Source organism: Ambystoma mexicanum, chromosome 4q (genome assembly GCF_040938575.1).
Source record: "Ambystoma mexicanum isolate Mex_15411 chromosome 4q, UKY_AmexF1_1, whole genome shotgun sequence".
Classification (NCBI taxonomy): domain Eukaryota; kingdom Metazoa; phylum Chordata; class Amphibia; order Caudata; family Ambystomatidae; genus Ambystoma; species Ambystoma mexicanum.
In genome coordinates, this window is record NC_090928.1 from 392,717,912 (window position 1) to 392,737,743 (window position 19,832).

At 47.7% G+C, this 19,832-nt stretch overlaps 1 protein-coding gene across 1 annotated transcript in view; it reads left to right on the top strand.

The window, feature by feature from the left end:
* The window catches only part of MTR (5-methyltetrahydrofolate-homocysteine methyltransferase), a 1,960,411-nt gene that overhangs the window by 601,783 nt on the left and 1,338,796 nt on the right, over positions 1 to 19,832 (top strand). Inside the window, exon 10 of the mRNA XM_069607970.1 lies at positions 151 to 212. Coding sequence (XP_069464071.1) covers positions 151 to 212 — 62 coding nt within the window. The remainder of the gene's footprint in view (positions 1 to 150; positions 213 to 19,832) is intronic.

The window sequence follows — 19,832 nt, forward strand, 5'->3', positions numbered from 1 at the left end:
ATAGATTTCTGCAACACTGTAGTGTATTGCATCGTTTCTGTAGAATGCCTTTTGTGCATGGCGTTTTCGTTTTTATAAAGATGTAAATAGACACACAATCAAAATGTTTTGTGCGACGGGACTCATTTAATATCCTACATATTTTTATAGGCCTTCCGAATACCTTTGGAGGTTATGACGAAACTCCGGAAATGACTTCCAAGCACATAAAGGTAACTTACTTTCTCATTTACTTTAATATTTAATAAGATTTAATTCCAAAAGGCACGGTCATAATATGGACCACATGGGAGTGAATGAAGGGGGGGTTAATTTGATAAACCTTTATACTCCTACATCCCATCCCCTTTCCTCCATACTGTATCGGACGGGAAACAGAACCTTTTTCACCAGAAAAAATTCTTCCCCTTTTAAAATATAGATGCCCGCAGGGGTGGGGGGGGAGCCAGCCCTGGGAGCATGTTCTCCCCTGACTCCGTCTCCTGGCGCCACTCCCCAGTCCTCTTTACTGCGTTGACGGGTACAGACTGTTTTCACCAGCACTCTGAGTTTAGGTCTCTTGCCTTGTAATTCCACGTGCTCTTCCGTAGAAGACTTTCTTTTCTCTTATTCTTTTTTCTTATAGTATTTGTCCGAGATAATACTCTGTCCTCTGGTGCCACGCTCCTCCCCAGTGCATGTCGACGGCCGGTTTCAGCACGTGTCAGGCCTGCAAGGTTCCTTCCCCACGTTGGATCCCCACGCGCTCTGCCTCTGGTGCCTTGGCCCTGACCATGGCTGGGACGGCTGTTCTGCGTCCCACACATTGACCCTGCGAGCTCTGAAGAATTGTTTGGCCAGGTGGAGGGAGCTGTTCGAAAGGTCACCTCCAGAGGACATCAAGACATACGTGAGGAGGAAGACCCAGGCCCAAGGTAGGTGCCCTGTTCTCCTCTGCACACCGCAAGGGTGACTCCTTCCCAAGGAAGCGCCCAAGTGGGAGGGGCCTTCGGGGTCCTAAGATCAGCAAGGCGACTGAGGCTCCTAGATCTACCGGCTGAGGGGGTCACAAGATCCTCCTGGTCCCACCGCTGAGGGGCTGCAAAGCTCTGGTACCGTGGACCTCCCGAGAGGCTTTGCTCTAACACCGGGCTCGTGCCTGAGAGGGTGCCTAGACGCAGCAGTTGCACTACCGGCATCATGGCCGAGGGCACTCGGTCTCCCAGGACTCTCTACCGGAGGTGCATGGAAGGTCCGAACTTTCGCTCTTTAGCGTGCAGGAGGGGACTGGGCCCAGCTCATCAGGCACCACGCAGAAGGCATGTGGCATGACTAAATGGCCACCAGGCCAAACAAGATGGCTGCTCACCCGGAGCCTCCTCCTTCAGGAGAGCAGGCATGGGAAGGGACGTCTAGATGGGACTGGACAACACCAGTTACCTGGTCCACATCATATCTAAACACATAGTCACAGAGGCGGTACGTATTCCCCAGCTTGGTGCGACAAGGATCGGCAAGACCTCCGCATCCACAGGGCCTGACTCCTATGCCCCAGGCCCTTCACCTGCATGCCAGGATAGTTTCTTTGAAAAGTTCCTTATCCTCATGTAATCACTCCAGATGGACACCATCCTTGGGTGGGTGGTCATCAAGGACATGCTCCCTCGGGTAACAGCTCAGGCTCCAACCGTGGTCCAGACCCTGGTGCCAGTTCAGTCCTTGGTTCCCATGGTTACACCAGTGTCACGGTGGCTCTGCCTCTGGCACAGCCACCATCACCGCCAGTCGGCACACCACAGCTGCCTGCACCCAGCACTCCTCCGACAGCTCCCGACGTGCAGGACCTAGCGGGTGACACGGACGAGGATCAGGATACTTCCTCGTCAGTTAAGGCTTTCTGTGAGAGGCTGGTGGGTATGGCACAAAATCTGGGGATCCCGCAGCCACAAATTGAAGAACCTAAGGCGGGGGTCCTGGCTGAGGTGCTGACCATCTGCCCTACCACAAGGACTGGCATCCCCCTTCAAAAGGATCTAGAATCCCTGGCCAAGAAGCCTACCAATAAATGCCTGAATGCCAAGTATAGGCAGGCGTAGGGGGACTCACTCATACTGTCTGTACACCCCCAACTGCATTCCTCCGTTATAGCGGTGGCCTCCCTTTATTCCAAACCGCAGTCTTCTTCATCTGCAGCCACCTCAGCACTCCTAGCGAAGGAGGAAAATCTGTTGGAGTCCTACGGCAAAAAGATTTACTCTAATGCCATGCTCCTCCTGCGCCAGGCCAACGCTGATGCGATGTTGGCTGCAGTGAATCAAAAACTTGGGTGGGAGATTGCAGACTTTTTCTCCAAAGCTCCCTGCGCATAGTCCGGCACGATTCAAGGCTGGGTTGGCAGAGGCCAAAATTGTGGCCCAGGATATCATAGTCTACCATGGTGCACATCGACACTGTGGGTAGAGCGATCTGTATCGCCACTGATATGAGGACCTCTTGGCTTAAGGGGACCAAGTTTAACCATAATGTGCAGGAGCGCATTCTTGCCCTGCCGTTTGAGGGGGAGGGCGTGTTTCACTCGACCACGGACGTGGATCTTGACAAGAAGAAAAATAGCTTGCAAACAGCTAAATCCTTGTCAATCTTTACAAAATCGGCGCCCATGGCCTATAGCCAAAGTCCCCAACACTCTGACAGAACCCAGACCCTTGGTGGCTTCAGGGGTTTTCAGGAGCAGCGCTCTAGACAGCCCGACCGGTCTCCTAGCCAGCACAGGTACAAGCAGCACAAATCCTCTCACAAGGGGTTTTCCAGTCCCACCTCCCAGGCAACAGCCTCAGAGGATAAAAACTGACAAGGCCATCCAGATCCACAAGTCTCCGGTGGTGGGGGTGATGGGGGTGGTGCAGGCTTGCCCTTCACGTCCACTACTGACGGGCAAGGTTTGAGGACCCATGGATCCTATTTTCCATCTACCAATTCCCCCATTTCCTCTTTCCTCCCCTCCACTCTCACAGAATGGGACGGCAACTCTTTTGGCAGAAATCTGCTCGCTCATCACAAGTCAGGCGGTGGAGGAGGTTCCAGCTCCACAGCGAGACATGGGCCTCTATTCTTGGATGTTCGCCATTCAGAAAAATAACCAGGCTGGCCTGAGAGTTGTTACGGACCTCTCTTCCCTGACCCTTTCCCTACCCTTTCGAAAGTTCAAGATGGTTACTCCAGCCCTCATCGCGGACACACTGTGTGGGGGATACTGGATGTGCTCGCTGGATCTGAAGGATGCTTAACTGCACGTCCCAGTTTGGGAGCCCCATCGTTCCTTCCTAAGGTTCAGGATCATGGGCTTTCATTTTCAATACAAAGTCCTCCCTTTTGGCCTCAATTCGGCCGAGGGTCTTTACAAGGTTAAGCAACTCGATAGCAGCCCCGCTCAGGGCAGAGGTGCCACCACCTTTATCCATACCGCAACGACTGGCTAGTCTGAGCCGCGTCTCCTGAGACTGTACAGCACACAGCTTCAGCACTTATGCACATGCTATGCAATCTGGGGTTCTCTATCAACCTCAAGAAGTCGCAGTTACTCCACACGCAGTCCTGAACAATCCTGGGGCTAATTTTGGATACGAGGGTGGAGAGGATCTTTCCCTCGGCAAACAAGATTACTGCAATCAGGAAGGCCACCATGCACTTTCTCAGCAGACCAGTGACCTCAGCATGGTGGTACCAGCACTTGCTTGGAATAATGATGGCTTGTCTCCTGACTGTACCACACGCAAGACTTAAAATGAGGAGGCTGCAGCTGCATTTCTCAGCCTCTTGGAATCCGTAGAGGGGCTCCCAGGCAGCTCCAGTCAGCATACCACTGCACCTACACCCGTACTTCGAGTGGTGGAGTGCAAAGAGCAACCTGCTAGAGGGCAGACCGTTCAGGCAGCCTTCTTTGGAGATTACCATTACCACAGACTCGTCCCTGAAAGGATGAGGGGCTACACTGGACAGCCACACTGTCCATGGAGTCTGGTCATGGAAGGAACAGCTGGAACACATCAACTGGCTCCAGATGATGGCCATCTGGCTTGCCCTCAAAATGTTCCTTCCCATTGTCAACAGCAAGTCGGTCTGCATCCAGACTGACAGATCCACTTGCATGTATTACATCAACAAGTAGGGAGGTACCAGGTCCCCTCCACTCTGCTGCCTGGCCGTCGACATTTGGGAGTAGGCACTGTTGAAGAGCGGTCCACCTGCCGGTGGAGTCCAATCTGGAGGCGGACAGGATCAGCAGGCTGGGGATCGACAACTATGAGGGGCAGTTGAACAAAGCTGTCCTAAAGGGGGATCTTCAACAGGTGGGGCCACCCACGGGTAGATCTATTCACCATCATTAATAGGTGGTGCCCTCAGTTCGCTTCCTGGCTGGGGCAGACCAGGGGGTCACTGGGGGGACGTGCTACAGATCCTGTGGAACGAGTTGAATGCCAAACGTGTTTCCTCCCACTCCGCTGATTAACAAGGTCATTTGCAGGGTCAGCGAGTAGGTCTTTGACTCATCTTGATAGCGCCATAGTGGCCGGCAAGACCTTGGTTCTTGGAGCTTCTACGACTGTCAGACCAACCTCCAGTACACTTCCCGCTGGGTCCAGCCCACTTATTCTGACAGCACGGGGGCACAGTGGTCCACCCTGCTCCACAGAAGTTAGCCCTGGCACCTTGGTTCCTGAACAGGTCACCCAGAAGTATCTACACCTGTCACAGGACATTCTGGCCATCATACAAGGGCAAGGAGCGACTCCACCAGGGGTCAGTACAAGAGCAAGTGGACCATGTTCTGCCACTGAGCCAAGACAAAGGATTGATCTGCTGACTTGCTTCCTGGACGATGTACCATCCTTCTCTGTGCATCTGGCTCATTAAGGTGTGCAGGTAGGCACCTGCCGTACGTATCTGGCGGCCATAGGAGCCTACAAGAATTCCAGAGACATCCTCTTTTCTCCTCCTCCAATCCGGTGTTTAAAAGGCACTTGGCAGGCCTAACCAGATTATATCCTCCTGTCAAACGCCCATATCTGGTCTGGGACCTTTATGTGGTGTCTGGTGCCCTCGCTCACAAGCCCTTCGAAATCATGGCATCAGCAGACATCAGGCTGGTTACTATCAAGTCTGCCCTGCTGGTTGGCCTAACTTCAGCACGCCAGATCAGCGAGATTCAGTCTCTGGTGGCTTCAGAGTCTTAAACCACGTTTCACCGGGACATGGTAGTGCTCAGGATGCATCCTGCCTTTCTCCATAAGGTTGTTTCTTCCTTTCATATTAACTCCCAACGTTCTTTGTGGACCCAAAGATGTCAGGAGTACTCTAAGAGTCTATCTGGAAAAGGACAAAGGGCTTCCGTAAGTCGGATGTTTTGTTCATCACTTTTGGCATCTCAAAACTCGGCTGACAAGCCTCCAAGGCTTCCATAGCAAGGAGGAGGGTTATGGGCATCAAGGAGGCCTATGAGGGGCAGCACAAGCCTTTGCCAGCAAACATGCATGCCCACGCCATCGGAGCCAAGGCCAGGGCTGTGGCTTTCCAAAGATGCGTCCCATGGAAGACGATCAGCAAAGCGGCTACTTGGGCTTCCCCATCAACCCTTTGCTAGCGTCAGGTCGGACGCAGCATTTGGCCAGGCAGTTTTGAAGAACTTGTTTTCTAGAGGGGCAACTCTCCTCCCCAGGGATGCATTCAGTTGTAATCGCTCATACAGTATGGAGGAAAGGGGACGTGATGTAGTAGTAATTATAAGTTACTCACCGTATTGATTAACATACTCCTAGTCCATAGTCCTCTTTCCTCCATACATCCCACCGTCCTCCCCCAGTAACATCCCAGTGTAATTTGGCATTTATGATCTTGTCGACACGTCAAAGGGGACTGATTTACACCATGCAACGGAGTCAGGGGAGCGCATGCTCCCAGGGCCGCGGCCCCACGTTCATTTAAATTTAAAGGGGAAGACAATATTTGCTGGTGAAAAGGTTCAGTTTCCCCTAGCGACGGACACCCATATAGTATGGTGGAAAGGGGGACTATGGATTTAGGAGTACGTTAGTCTACTACAGTGAGTAATTTATAATTTCTTTTGCTTCACTGCTCTCAAACTTATTCATGTGAAAAAGATACAAAGTATCACTAGCAAGTGTGATGAATCCCCAGATGTCTCTTTTCCTGAAAGGGAGCCACTTCCCATGAGGCCATGGAGTTGTGAGGCCTGTTATGTCTTTTCTTGAGTGTGAATGATATCAGAGAATGGATAATGTAACAGGTGGAATGTTATGGACGAGCTAGGATGTTGCACTGTGTGTATGTTCCACCCACGGGAGTTGACCACATGTAGCCTGAGTGTTGGGAGCCAGTGGGCTCCCCCTCTGTTCCTGTCCTTGTCCTGTCATCTGAAGTACTTATGTGAGGTACCTAAATAAAAGGAACTCTTCATTACCTGTCCTGCCTTAAGAAGTCTCAAACTTAACTGGCGACGAGCTGGTCCAAGTAACTGTGGTCCAAGTGAAGGAAGTGGTGTCAGTTGTCAGTCATCTGCAGATGTAAGAGAAGATGCACTGAAGGACAAGAAAGGATAAGTAAGCTACTGTGTCAGTAGGAGCATTTGTAGAAGGAGAGGTCCCACTTACCCGCAGGGAGTGGTCCCACCACCCAGAGCAGGGAAAAGGAGCGAGCGCTGTCCAGTTTTACAAGATACTGTGACATCCCTGGAAAAAAATGTGTAGGTTCCACAGGGGTGTGCACCCCAGCTGATGGAGGTTTGACCAAAGCCTGTGCAGGTTCTCTCAAGCCTGAAAGTGTATGGGGAGACATTGTGGACTAACCCCTTCCCTGAATAACTCTGGGAAAATGTGACCAGTACCTCTCTGCCAGAGGTCAGATTCCTTAGCAACCTGGGAGCCCCGATTGTCATGCCTGGACAGATGGGACAGAAGTTTCTCAGTGGAAACAGAAGGATCGTCACGAAAGGGGGTCTCCCCTTCCTCTAAAGGCCAAGAATCAGAACCCCTATTACGATGGAATTGCTTTCTAGGATTGGTTTCGGCCTTTCTTCAGGAATTCAAAGAGGCTGCTGCCAAATTCCTGTATGATCATCTCGTTCCTGCTTATCAGAAAACTAAGGACCTCCTCTTTCATCAGGGTCGATTAGTTGTACCCGAACTCTCCTTGCAAAGATAGGTTCTCTCCTGGTGCCATGAAGGGAAGACCGCCGGCCACAAGGGCGTGGACGCCACCTTGGAACTCATCAAAAGCTCATTCTAGTGGCCTATGTTACATAGGGACGTCAAGACCTTTGTCTGCTCTTGTCCCACGTATGCCCAATGTAAGCACAGCACTGGCAGACCCGTTGGTTTTCTTGAACAAAGCCGCACTCCCAACAGACCCTAGAGCCACATTTCCACCAATTTCGTGGTTGGATTACCTCTTTCGAGGGGTTGTTCTGCCATAATGGTTACAGTAGATACCTACAGTAAGATGGCTCATTGTGTTCCTCTCCCTAGTTTACCTACTGCTTCAGAAACTGCCATGGTTTTCTTAAGAGAGATCTTCGGGCTGCATGGTTCGCCTGATTCAGTCACCTTGGACCAGGGCTCCCAATTCACTTCAAGATTCTGGAAAGCATTGTGCGATTTGTTGTGGATTGATAGAGCACTCTCATCTGGTACCATCCACAGTCCACTGGACAAACCGAAATACTCAACTGCACTATGGAACAGTATCCCAGATGCTTCATAAATACCAGCCAAGACAATTGGGTGGTGTTACTTCCAACAGCAGAATTTGTGTATAAAACTGTGCATACTCCCATTAGCAGGAGTCTGTTTTACTGTACCTAGAGTCTCCATCCCCGATTTCTCCCTAGTTTGGGGTTTCCCACTTCTGCTTTTCCATACATTGATGCCCTCCCTAAAGACATCTCTCAAGCCCACAAAGACGCATTCAAGAACCTTAAGAAGGCCAAACACAGGTATAAAATACAAGCTGACTTACACAGATGAAAGGTTCCCGAATGGGATGTGCGAACTTTGGTATGAGACTCCACCAAATACCCACCCACATGGGTTCACCCTTCCAAACTCTCCCCAAATTACATTAATCCCTTCGAGATACTTACCAATATCAACCTGGTGGCCTTTAGACTTAAGTTGCCACCTTCTTTAAACAGGTTACACCCGGTTTTCCACTCTGGTTCCATATTACGCACTTTTGCTCAAGATCCATACAACTGAACCCAGGGGGCTCTTTTACTCAAGGTAAGATGTTGTACTATGGATGGGACAGAGAATAACATCTCAGACTAAATGACAAGACTGACTCAGGAAGTTGGCAAAGTACACTGTTTTAATATGAGCTTTCTAAAACAGGGAGGACCTCAACAGACGTTCGCTCAAGTTCAATGTGTTGCATGAAAAAACACATATTTATAATAAAAATTCATCATTGACGTCATACTATGTGGAAAAGTAAGAACACCTAACTGGAATTGTGATTGGCTCTAAGGTGTTGTCGAAGTATACTTTCTATGGGGGATAGGATTGTGATTGGGTCTCTCTAGTCAGGTGGACAACTATGCCCACCCCCAGTGAAAGTCATCTGTTAGGGAGAATTCTCTGTTTAGGCTGAATTTCCTAACCTAGTGAGTCCCCCAGCAGTTTTGCTGGATTTCTGGAGTTTGTTTTTTTCTCCTGCCAAGAGTGAGACTCTTTTTCTCCCACTCTTGGACATGATTTATGGTGTTAATGTGTTTTATGGGCTATGGGGTTCTTTACTCCAGAGGGTCTCGTGTGTTTTTACTATGTGTGTTACACAGCACCCTCCGTGCAGTGACACAGGGGTGTCATAGTGACACCCCACCATAGACTCCATACCCTGGGACTGACTACTGTCTCCCAGGGCATGTAAAGTCACCATTGGCTTTACTAGTCCCAAATTATTAACATAAACCAGTACCAACCATCATATTGTGGACGTACTGGTCGGGGCAATTCGATTGCTCCGGGGTCTGTTACTCGTGGGGGCACGTCCCCGTCCCCCCTGATCGAGTTTTGGCTGGTGGCAGTGGAAACTACTTTTTATATTCGACCGCGAATATTTCCCTGTGGGATTTTCCCATTGTTCGAGGCTACCAACTTTAATTATTTCATTCTCAAAGCCTTGAACATACCGCCGGTTTATTTAATTAATATTAATTCGCCAGTTGGTATTTTTTGCCAGGACTCGATTCTAAACTGGCGTTTGTGTTCTCTTATGTGACTCCAACCCAAGTCGAGCCCTTTGTTCCACTTTTTGGAGGGCTTCTCCACAGAAGCATCCAAAAGTGGTGCCACTCTGTCTGGGTAACACAGGGGGTATGGGAGGGGGTTTAGGCACCCTGGACTGAGTTACCTTGGTAACTCAAGTCGCACTCTTGTGTGATTGGCCCAAGTGGTGAGCCGGCGGCTCACCACTTAGCATGTTTGATTGACAGCTAGGCTGAGTGAATGGGGGTATGCTGCATAAAAGCAGGGCTTTGGGGACTGGAACTTCAGAAGTCGCCACAGGACCTGAGAATCCGACGAGGGAGAAGCTGAGCCGACCTACCAAGACACCACCGGTGGAGCCCTGCGGAACCGACTCACCACTTCCCGACGACAGAGAAGATCTCCCGGCTGTAGAGGCTTCTTCCCCTGACTGGTGGGCACAACCAGTTTACCTTCTTTTCTTCGCACCCCAGACCGATTTGTGGTCGAACTGCCCGTGCCAAGCACCCCGGCAGCCGGATAGCCACTTACCACTGAACCGCAAATCAACGGACCGCTCCTTGTACCTGAGAAACTCTGCGGCTGGTTTCTTCCCTGGCAGTGCAACGGACTCATGTCTTCCTCCCCGATGAGATCCTCTCTTCCCCCGGACGAAGCACCGACTTACATCCGCTGCCAGGAACAACTGCCCCCGCTGGAGTGTTCTCACCACTTTAAGGTACTGTGTCCGCCAGGCCTCCCTTTCTAAAGATTGCTTCAAGGTAATAACCCCTTAACCTTCTGGACTGGGCTGGCCGCCTTGACCCTCTAACTGGTCCCTTTCTTTGGTCCAACTCCTTTTTGAACCGTTACAAGACTTTTGTGCACTGCAACCGTGTGACCTTGGACACATTTCGTTTTGATCCTCTTAAAGCGGATCCGGCCTACTGACTCTGAATTCACGGTGTTACTTTGCCTTCCTCTCTTGTTGTGTTCGTGAAAAAGTTTTGGGATCTGTTTCAATTTATTCTCTGCTTTTCTCTGCCTTTTTAAAACAAATTATTAGAGTGCCATCTACTTTAAGCGCTCATCGCTGTCTGAAAATAAGTGGGGCTTTACTTAAGACTTGTCTAAAATTCTTTTAAGGGAGTACATATCTTTTAGTGACCATGTTTTTGAATTGCTTACTATTAGTGCCTGTGAGATTTTCTACATGTGGTTTTAAATAAATAATTATCTCTCTTTTACACCAAGCCCTGGTCAGTGTTTACTTGTTCTATTGTGTTCTCTTGACCTATTGTGAATACTCTGTATACTGCCTAACTCTTCTTGATGGAAGTCTAAGCCACAGCTACCAAGTGAATCTGTGTGGTACAGACTGCTACCAAGTGGGTTTACTGCCAAACACCTGTAGTCCTAAATCTTTTGCAGTGGTCCCGCAGGGAACTGCACAGGTTTCTGCCTAACATCATCTTCACTGTCATCAAATATACAATGGTTCATTGGCTCTCAACCTATAGGGCTCCTTACTACGTGGCCCTCTACAGTTGGTTGGCACATTTGTACCCTTCTGGAATATTCCACTCGCTAGCAGCACACAAGCTGGTACCCCAGGTGCTTGTGGGTGGACTTGACCATGCCTTCCCACCCAATTAACCCATCATCCCTCCTGCTGTCTGTCATTCAAATTGTCTTTGAACTTGTCCTTGTAAATTATCACTGCACGTGAGAATAGAACGGAGTGCGAGCAGTCTTATCTTCAGTCTCGATGTAGCTTGCCCAAAGTCTATTTCCATCTAGACCATGACACAGGAGACCACATTTGAGCTCTTCCTTTGCATTTAACATTATTAAATGAATAAAACCTGGCACAAATAGTGCTTTTCCATTGCACCTTAACTGGAGCTTGCCTTTGCTTCTCACGTGCATTGTATCTTTTCAAATAGAGAACCAGTTTCTTGGCTGCCCCAACCCTTGACTCTGGGCCATACAAGCCTTCTTGTTTCTTCCTTCATTGTCAGCTGTTTTCATCTTCTGCGCCACACTTTCAGACCCTCCACTCATGGGGTACTAGTTCGATAGAATGCGATGTGGAACATCCAGATTCTCTCACATCGCATTTTATCGAACTAGTACCCCATGAGTGGAGGTGTATATATATATATATATATATATATATATATATATATATATATATATATATATATATATATATATATATATATATATTTTGGAGGCACCACCTGCAATCTATTCACTACTTATAGCCAGCCTTCATGATTGCTTGGTCTACTTGCGTTTCAGCATCTGTACATTTATAAAAACAGTTTGCATTTTCTTCAGTGCTTTTCATACGTGCAATCTTCATTCCGCACATGAAATGTCACTCAATTCTTTATTTCGTCATCAGAATCTATAAGGTCTATATACTTTCTTCTTCGGCATCTTTTCTTGGAGCGTCATTTCTGCTTCATGTGACATCACCAGACTCTTGTCTTCAACACTTCATACTTCTTCAGGCGCTTCTCCTAAGAGCTCATCCATTCTTCGAGGATACCTCTCATGGGGTCTTCTCAACAGATATCTTGCTTCAAAGATTCTTCGTGGAATAGATACCAATACTGGCGTTGTTCATGTCGCAATTTCCGGCTTCCAAGATATGGGCAGAATAGGGACGGGACTTCCGGAAGAGGCATTTGGCTCCTCCTCTACACAACCGCAAGAAGAAGGCTTTCTAACCCTCACACCCCCAGGTTACAGAGGAGTATCTCTAGGTATAGAAAAGGGAACCTCCAATACTGCAATGGAAGGGTTACCTGCTTTCTGAAAACTCCTGGGAGACAGTCTTTTATAAACGCTCCGCGCCTTAGCGGAAGATTCCATCGAATGCATTCAGGTAAAGCTGGTACCTCAAGTTACAGAAGGGGGCATACCGTCATCGTATGGCGCCCCTGGAGGCTATGGAGGAGGTGGAAGCTCCTCCATTAACATGCTCTCAAGTAATTTCCTGAACGCGCTTCAGCATTCTAGTCCTCTGGATCTGAACCCTCTGTTCCTACATATTGCGCCTCGCCCATTTTACCCTGCGTTGCAACCACAGAGTTCGGCTGCCATACCTTTGGTGAGATGCTAGTTTTCTTCTTTCGCCTTTCTCCCCTGCCTTCTCTTCAGTCCGCCTCCTTGCCTCATACCTGTTCCCGCACAGCTCATTCCGGCCTCCCGGCATTAACTTTCTTGCTGGTTTTCTTTCCTGCTATTGCTTAAGTGAGATCCTCCTCCTTTTACCCTCTGCCCTCTTCTTCTTTCATACTCATCTGAACTGTCCGCCTGCAAGTGCGAGGATTATACTGCTGTACTTTCCAGTGATCCTCCTTGAGATCCTTAGAACATATATACTTACACCTCAGCATCTTAGGTTTTTTTTTTGCCTTCGACTTTATCCCTTTGTTACCGGCTGTTTCCGGAGGGGGGGCGGGGGGTCTCTTGCATCAGCTGTAATCGCAGCGGGCATAGTGGCTACCTCCCAAGGTCGGCCATTTCGCTACAAGGAAATAAGACGACCAAGAAGAAGACCTCCTCTGCGCAGTCTGACAAAGAAATTGAACTCTATTCTGAGGAAGACTCTGGTGACGACGCTAACCCTATTGAGGACATGCTCCTTCAGAGTCTAGTATGGTCGGAATCTGCTTTTATATGGGTAGTTCTACTTGGGAATGACGTGAACAAACAGAACTGAAGCCAACGGGCACTGCACGTGCTATATATGCCTTTGATGATATCCTCGAGACGGAGGCCCGCGAGGGACATCGAATCGACTGCATTGACGCACAGTGCCCTCTGCTGAATTTTTCCAAAGCAGCTGAAGCTATATTTTGGAGATATGAAAGATGCGGAACACCCGGAAGGAACATCTAGCCGAAAAAACTTTACCAGGGGTAAGTAACTAGTTAATCACGGGGGGGGGGTCCCTGAATGGACCACTGCTGGCATGCATGTATGGGGCAGATCCTCTCATTGGTGGGTTGGGTGTGAGCACTTGCCTGACTTTGGATATGAGGGGGTTCCTGCTTCCATTCCAGCAGATCAGCACAAGACCAGCAACAGATCAGAATGAATCTGCAGAAGGAACGAAGTATCATAAAGAGCCGAGCAGAACAAAGGACGATCCTGAGACGCACTGAAGAGGGCTGGCACCTGAATCTCGTTCTCTCGGTCGTGCCTTGCTTTGCATTGACCTCCAGAAGACCTGTGGAGGTGCTTCCAACCCTTGGAGTGGTGGGACCAATCCCTCTCGATGCCTCCTAGTAACCCTGCAGGTGAGCCCCTTCGGCAGTGTTCCTGGCCCATCCAGTGGACTGTCCAGCTCAATCCTTGGTTGCTGCGCAGGAGTGTAGCCATTTCCAGGTTCGACACGAGACTTTGGGGAAATCCCAGCTTATTATACAAAGCACCCTTCTACCGAATGTTACGGTCTCAGCACCTTTGGGTCGCGAGATAGGAGGCTGTGTGCCCCTACGTCACTGTGGGATAGTGGCGGTTGGTGAAGGCGGATCTCCTGCGTTTATTCCAGTGCCCTGAGGCCTGCTGCATCTGTGTTTTCTTCATCTGAATCAAGAGTTAGCAGCTCCTGTCCTATACTGGCCTGTGTCTGCACCCACAGCGCCTGTACATCTGGAAGCCGAACCGGGGGCGGGAAATCAAACCTCTGATGACCACCTCTAGACCTGCCAAGTCTGGACCAAAACCGAGCTAAGGGTGGTGACTTCACTATCAGTGGCCCTTTGTTCATCCAAACGCATTTACGAATTGAAGGTTATTTTGGCCTTCTCTTTGGCTTGTGTAGAATTCGCTCCCTAAAGCCCTCAGAATGTCATGTGCACCATAGCAGATCCTTTCCTAACTTTTGGAATCTGTATAAACCCCTTCAGAATTCTCCCCTTACTTTTTCCTACATTCTATGAAGTACTTGGTGAACTTTGCGCATGATAGGGCCCTTTTTACGCATGCATCGAACGTTCAGCACAAGGCTCCATTCATCTTAAGGCTGGACTTTAGGGTTGCTATCTCTGAAGAATGTCTGTGCTATAAAAGTTATTCACCCTTTTCCTTTGCGGGTATTGGTGGAATTATTAACTTTATCGCACTGACCCCAGTGATTGTATATATGTTACATGGTGTGCTGCTTGTGTGGTATTTTACTATTGCATTTCATGATTTATTTGTATTGTTGTTGGGCTTATAATAAATAGTATATATTTTTGTTTACTACTGTTGAATTGTAAATCTTGATGTTTCACTGTGAGTGCTCATTAGAGATCCTTTATCACTGTCATCCCGCCTGAGAATTAGCCTTGACCTATCTTCAAGCTGCCGTGAATTGGTTGCTAACCAGGATGGCCTACTAAACATCTGTCTGCCAGGCCAGAGTTAAGAAATCCATTCTAACAATATCCATTGTGGAGCAGTGAAAGATTACAGACTTCAAAAGCCCTGGACCAGGACGGTACCATTTTGATAGACAATGATGGCTAAGGAGTGGAAGGAGGCCAAGAGGACCTCCCATCTCGTTCCCCCATTAATGGGAGGGCTGGAGAAAGGGGATAGAACAGACCATATGAGGGGTCCATGGGTAAGGAGAGGGAACGACAAAGAGGATGTCGTGAGAGTATGTCTGTAGGAAGCACTGATGTAGTTATCAGTGATGAGCAGGCCTTGGTTGGAGATCAGGATATCCTTCTTGACCTTTTTCCTTCCATACTAAGTGAGAGGGATAGGATATAGAGCAGAAGTTTGAGAAGATGGGAGAGATTGAGAGCACCATAGAGGGTGCGAGCAGGATGCAAAGGATGGGAGGGTTCACACAGTAGGAAGTACACCAAAAGCACAAGCTCGTAACAAACCACAAGGGGAACTCAGGGAACAGGGTGGATGGAAAACAGGGGGTTGGGTGGTGACAAGAGAGATCACCACAGAGAACAACGGTTTGGCACAAAATACAAGTGCGGCAACCGCTGGAGGAGAAAGACTAATGGATGCACAGAGACAGAGCAAGTTAAGACGGGCGTTACCTTAAAGAAGGGGCAATGCAAAGCACCCAGATTCGACTTTCCTAGAGGAGGGAAAAACGCCTTGTTTTTTAAACACTAGCTCCTCAAGACCCTCCTTTTCTTTCTCTCTCCCTCTACCCTACCTTTGCTCCTGCTCCTCTTACTCTGCTGTTTGGCTGTTTGGTGCCGCCTGAGTCTTACAGGGCACCCCTTACTCTCCCCTAGCATCCTCCCCTGGACCAGTCCTCCTCCACTTGCTGCGTGGCCTGCCTTGCACTTCCTGGTTGTGATTGCACCCTGTTGTCCCAGCCTCCCTTGCACATAACTCGGAGCCTGCTGCCATGGTTGAACTCACGCTCTCCCCTGAGCTTTGCGCTGCGCACTTGAACGATCTGAATGTCCTGAGGCCTAGTAAGATGGTTTGTCTTGTCTTCCCTTTGTTCCACTTCCTTGCCATGTTGCGCCTTGAAACACGTGTATAGGCGCATAAAAAATAACAAATCAATCAAAGCCAGCAGTGTCTGAGGTACTCCAAATAATGGTGTTGCTGCAGGGAGTACAAAATAAAGTCGATGGTCTTTCTGGATTAATAAACTCTAAGAATCTGTGCAGCTGTGTAAGAGTCAAAATAATATCAGACCAAGATTAGGGCATTGAATGCTGGATGGATGTCTATGAACACAGTTGGTGTCTGATATTGAAATGTTCAAGTTGATTTAGTTCAGAATAATCCAATGTAAGCTACTTTGCCCATCATTAGATTCTCATGTTCTGAATCGATGATCGTTGCAAGTATAGGTTTTGGGGATAAATATTTTTATAGACGTGGTTATTGAATGTGCACAGGCCCCAGAGGTAGTGACCGGTGAAAGAATATATTACACAGTACACTGAATAGAAACATTTGTGCCAGCAGAAGGTCTGCAGTGAAACGATAATCTCATTAAAAAGAGGACAACGTGACTCTAAAGTTAGTTGCATTAACGATGGTATACGACTGTTGATTAAACACTCGCTATGCAAGGAACCACTGACATATGTTGAATGGCACAAGCATGTAATCAAACGCCAACAATGAAGCAGACAATTGTATATCTGAATCGGCCTTCAGTACACAAGACAAACATAGATTTGGGGGGCTGGCGCAGTGATACTGGATGCAGGTAAAATTAATATATCAATGTTTAGAAAACTAACAAAGTCTGATTTAATGTGCATATTTCTAGGAACTGGTATAAAATGAAAGGCTGAATAAAATGTGGGTGATTATGAAGGGTGAATCTGGCAGGTGGCTTTATATGCGTCTATTGTGTCCCGCATTTAGAAGGACATTATCTGACATTATCTATATTTTATTTGGATATTTTTTACCTAATGCAAAAAAAGTTGACGATTTGCCATCTTTTTCCTGTTTCAATTTTAAATGCAAATCTTTCCTGTCCGCCTTGTCCAGCCGTATAGAACACTAGAACAATATTAAAACTTCCTTTAATGGTAAACACGAAGCTAAAGATGTTGATGGTGATCTGGAGGAGGTGATTTTGCTATTAGTGCGTCTGCTTTTGTTTCTCTTGTGTAGTCCTAAGGTGAAAAGAATTTTTGCGACCGTAACAAAAGTACATGCTTGGTGAAGCCCATAGTTCCATTGCAATTTACGGTGCGGAAATATGGGGCTAAACGCCTGACTTTGCTCTGCAGAGCGATTCTAGAGATGTCTCATGCCGATTTAACTTAAGTTATTCACTTAACTGAGTGCCAAATATCTATCCGCTCTTTAATCTACCACGCCTTTGGAGTTTTCGGTTTCCACCGGGCAAAACCTTGAAGGTCATCCGAACAAAGGTAATCCTAAAAGATTAATTTAACCATGACCTTGCCAAAAAGGTAGCTTGGCCAGAATGAAGTACTCCAGGATAGCAGATTTCATAATTATGAGCGTATTCCATCTAATGCAAGAAATAATTATAAAAACAGCAATGCTAGTAAAACTAGCCAATAGCATAGCAGTTAAGGGGTCACACAATGGTTCGATCTTACGTTTTACTTGAAACTATTTGTTATGTTGGGCCTCCATTAAACAGCCAGAAGCCGCAGGTATAAAAGAGCAGTCTTTATTTTTGTACTTTCAGGTTGGAGAAACAGGTTAGGCCCCAGCTGTCAAGTGGAATTTTAGGAAGATGAGTACTATCCACCACAATATCCTTTCTCCAGGAGGACGCAGAGTGCACCCCTCAGGATGAGGTGGGACCCCCTCATTGCTATGGCATTCCACAAGGGAGTTAGGGGTCCTGGAATATCTCGGCCACTCAGTACCCTTTCCTGCTGCATTAGAACCTGGGGTTCTGGCATCTGCGCCCAGGGAAGACATCGAAAACTACTATTCCATTTCAGACAGATGTGATTGCATATGTTAAAGGTGCCTGACGCCAAGCGGATGCCTTTGCTGTAAATGCAAGATTTTGGAAGCCAAGTACAGATTTATGGAGGATGAGAAACTGACTGGCCTCACACCCACATCCATTCTGCTGTAGTAGCGGCCGCACCTCTCTGACCGAACATGTGTCCTCAACTTCATCCTTGGTCCCACCGGGCTATGGGAATGTGTCATGCACCAGCCCTGGAAGTTCGTACACCATTGGAAGTACTACTAGCATGGTTCTGACGGTTCCAGGTTGACGGTCGAGTTCATTTCCAATATAGCCGAAGGAACCTATAAGCAACAGATCAGACCGGCGCTCTGCGCGTTTTATCATCTATCGTTACGTGCGCTGCCAGTCACTTACATAGCGACTAGCCTCTTAGTACTAATATTTCTATACTTCCTATCTTTCTCCCTATTTTAGTACTAACTTTCCGCTATTCCTCACGTGCGATGCCTCCAGGTTTTCAGGTAAGGTGAAGGTTATTTCTCTCCACTTTTCTTTCTATCACGACGCGTTAAAATCTTCGTAACTAATGCGTCTTCCGTATTCATGTCTATCTCGGCTACCTCTCGCAGCCTACTCGTTCTGTTCTAATTACCGCCTTCCTCTGTATTGTCCGTAGCTTTGGCCTTGCTCTATCTGTTTTTTCCAAACCTCTCTTATCTGAATACTGTAGTTTCATTTCTTTCTACTTACTGGCACCAGGCTTGGAACGCCTCTCCATCGTTCCGTCCGGTCTCACTCCACTTAACGGAGGTCCCTACCTGATATACTGTGAAACTGCACAGAGCCTGTTGGTCTTCATAGATCGCTCCTTCCCGTCTCACTGGAGGAATAAGAAGTGAAACCCGCCTGTTATCCATCTACACGTTTCTTGTGTTGCTGCCAGCAGAGAGTATCGTCCAGCCAACCAATCTTAAAGCGGCAGTACTCCTTCAACAACTCCTAACTTCTGAAGACGGATTGAAGCACAAATCAGGGTTTTTTGGCTTTTTCCCCGCGTTAAGGGCGTGTTTCTCGGGTATCCCCCAGATCTGTATTCATTCCAGATCACGGTGGCCAACGAGGGAGCGCATCCCTACCTACGTCAAAAGGAGAAGAAGCCAGTAGAAAGCACAAGGATCAAGAAGAAGAAAGAAGCAGCAAAGTTGGGGGAGATGCTAGAAAAACCAGGTGAGGAGTTTGGGGAGGAGTCGTCAAAGCTTGACCGTATGTCCTGGATGCCATAGGGAAGAGAGTTTGTCAACTCGTAATTGCATTTTTGGCAGGCAAGTGCACAAACAATTTTGGACTTGTAGACTACCACTGTCATGAATTTTTGAGTAAGCAATCCTAAATGAACCTCTCATTTTGATATTTATGGTCACAAATGTTGTTTAGGAATGTTGAATTGAATCGGAGTGAAATTTGAACATTATTTGTTGTTTCAGATAGACCATGCAATTAGATGATAGCTACCCATGTAATTCTATCAGAAAATTAGGGAGCTAAGAAAATTAGCAGTTGTGTTTAAGACTAGTAATGAAAACCAGGTTTTATTTTAAAATTATCTTGACATATTTGAAATGGTAGCATCCGCCATACTTACACATATTCACTGTTAATGTTTATTAAAAACATGTGAGGAGACAGGTGTTAGGGAGAATTCTCTGTTTAGGCTGAATTTCCTAACCTAGTGAGTCCCCCAGCAGCTTTGCTGGATTTTTGGGGTTTAATTTTTTTTTGAGTGTTTCATGATTTGAGTGTGTTCCTCTGACAAGATGTGTTTAATGGGCTATGGGGTCTTTTACTCCATAGGGCTTCATGTGTTTTTGTGATGTGTGTTACACAGCACCCTCAGTGCAGTAACACAGGGGTGTCATAGTCACCCCCCAGTATAGACTCCATACCCTGGGACTGACTACTGTCTCCCAGGGCATGTAAAGTCACCATTGACTTTACTAGTCTTGAATTCTGAACAGAACCAGTACCAACCATCATATTGTGGACGTACTGGCTGGGGCAATTCGATTGCCTGTTAGTCGAGGGGGCACGTCTCCGTCCCCTGATCGAGTTTTGGCTGGTGGCAGTGGATACTAATTTTTATATTTAACCACGAATATTTCTCTATGGGATTTTCCCAT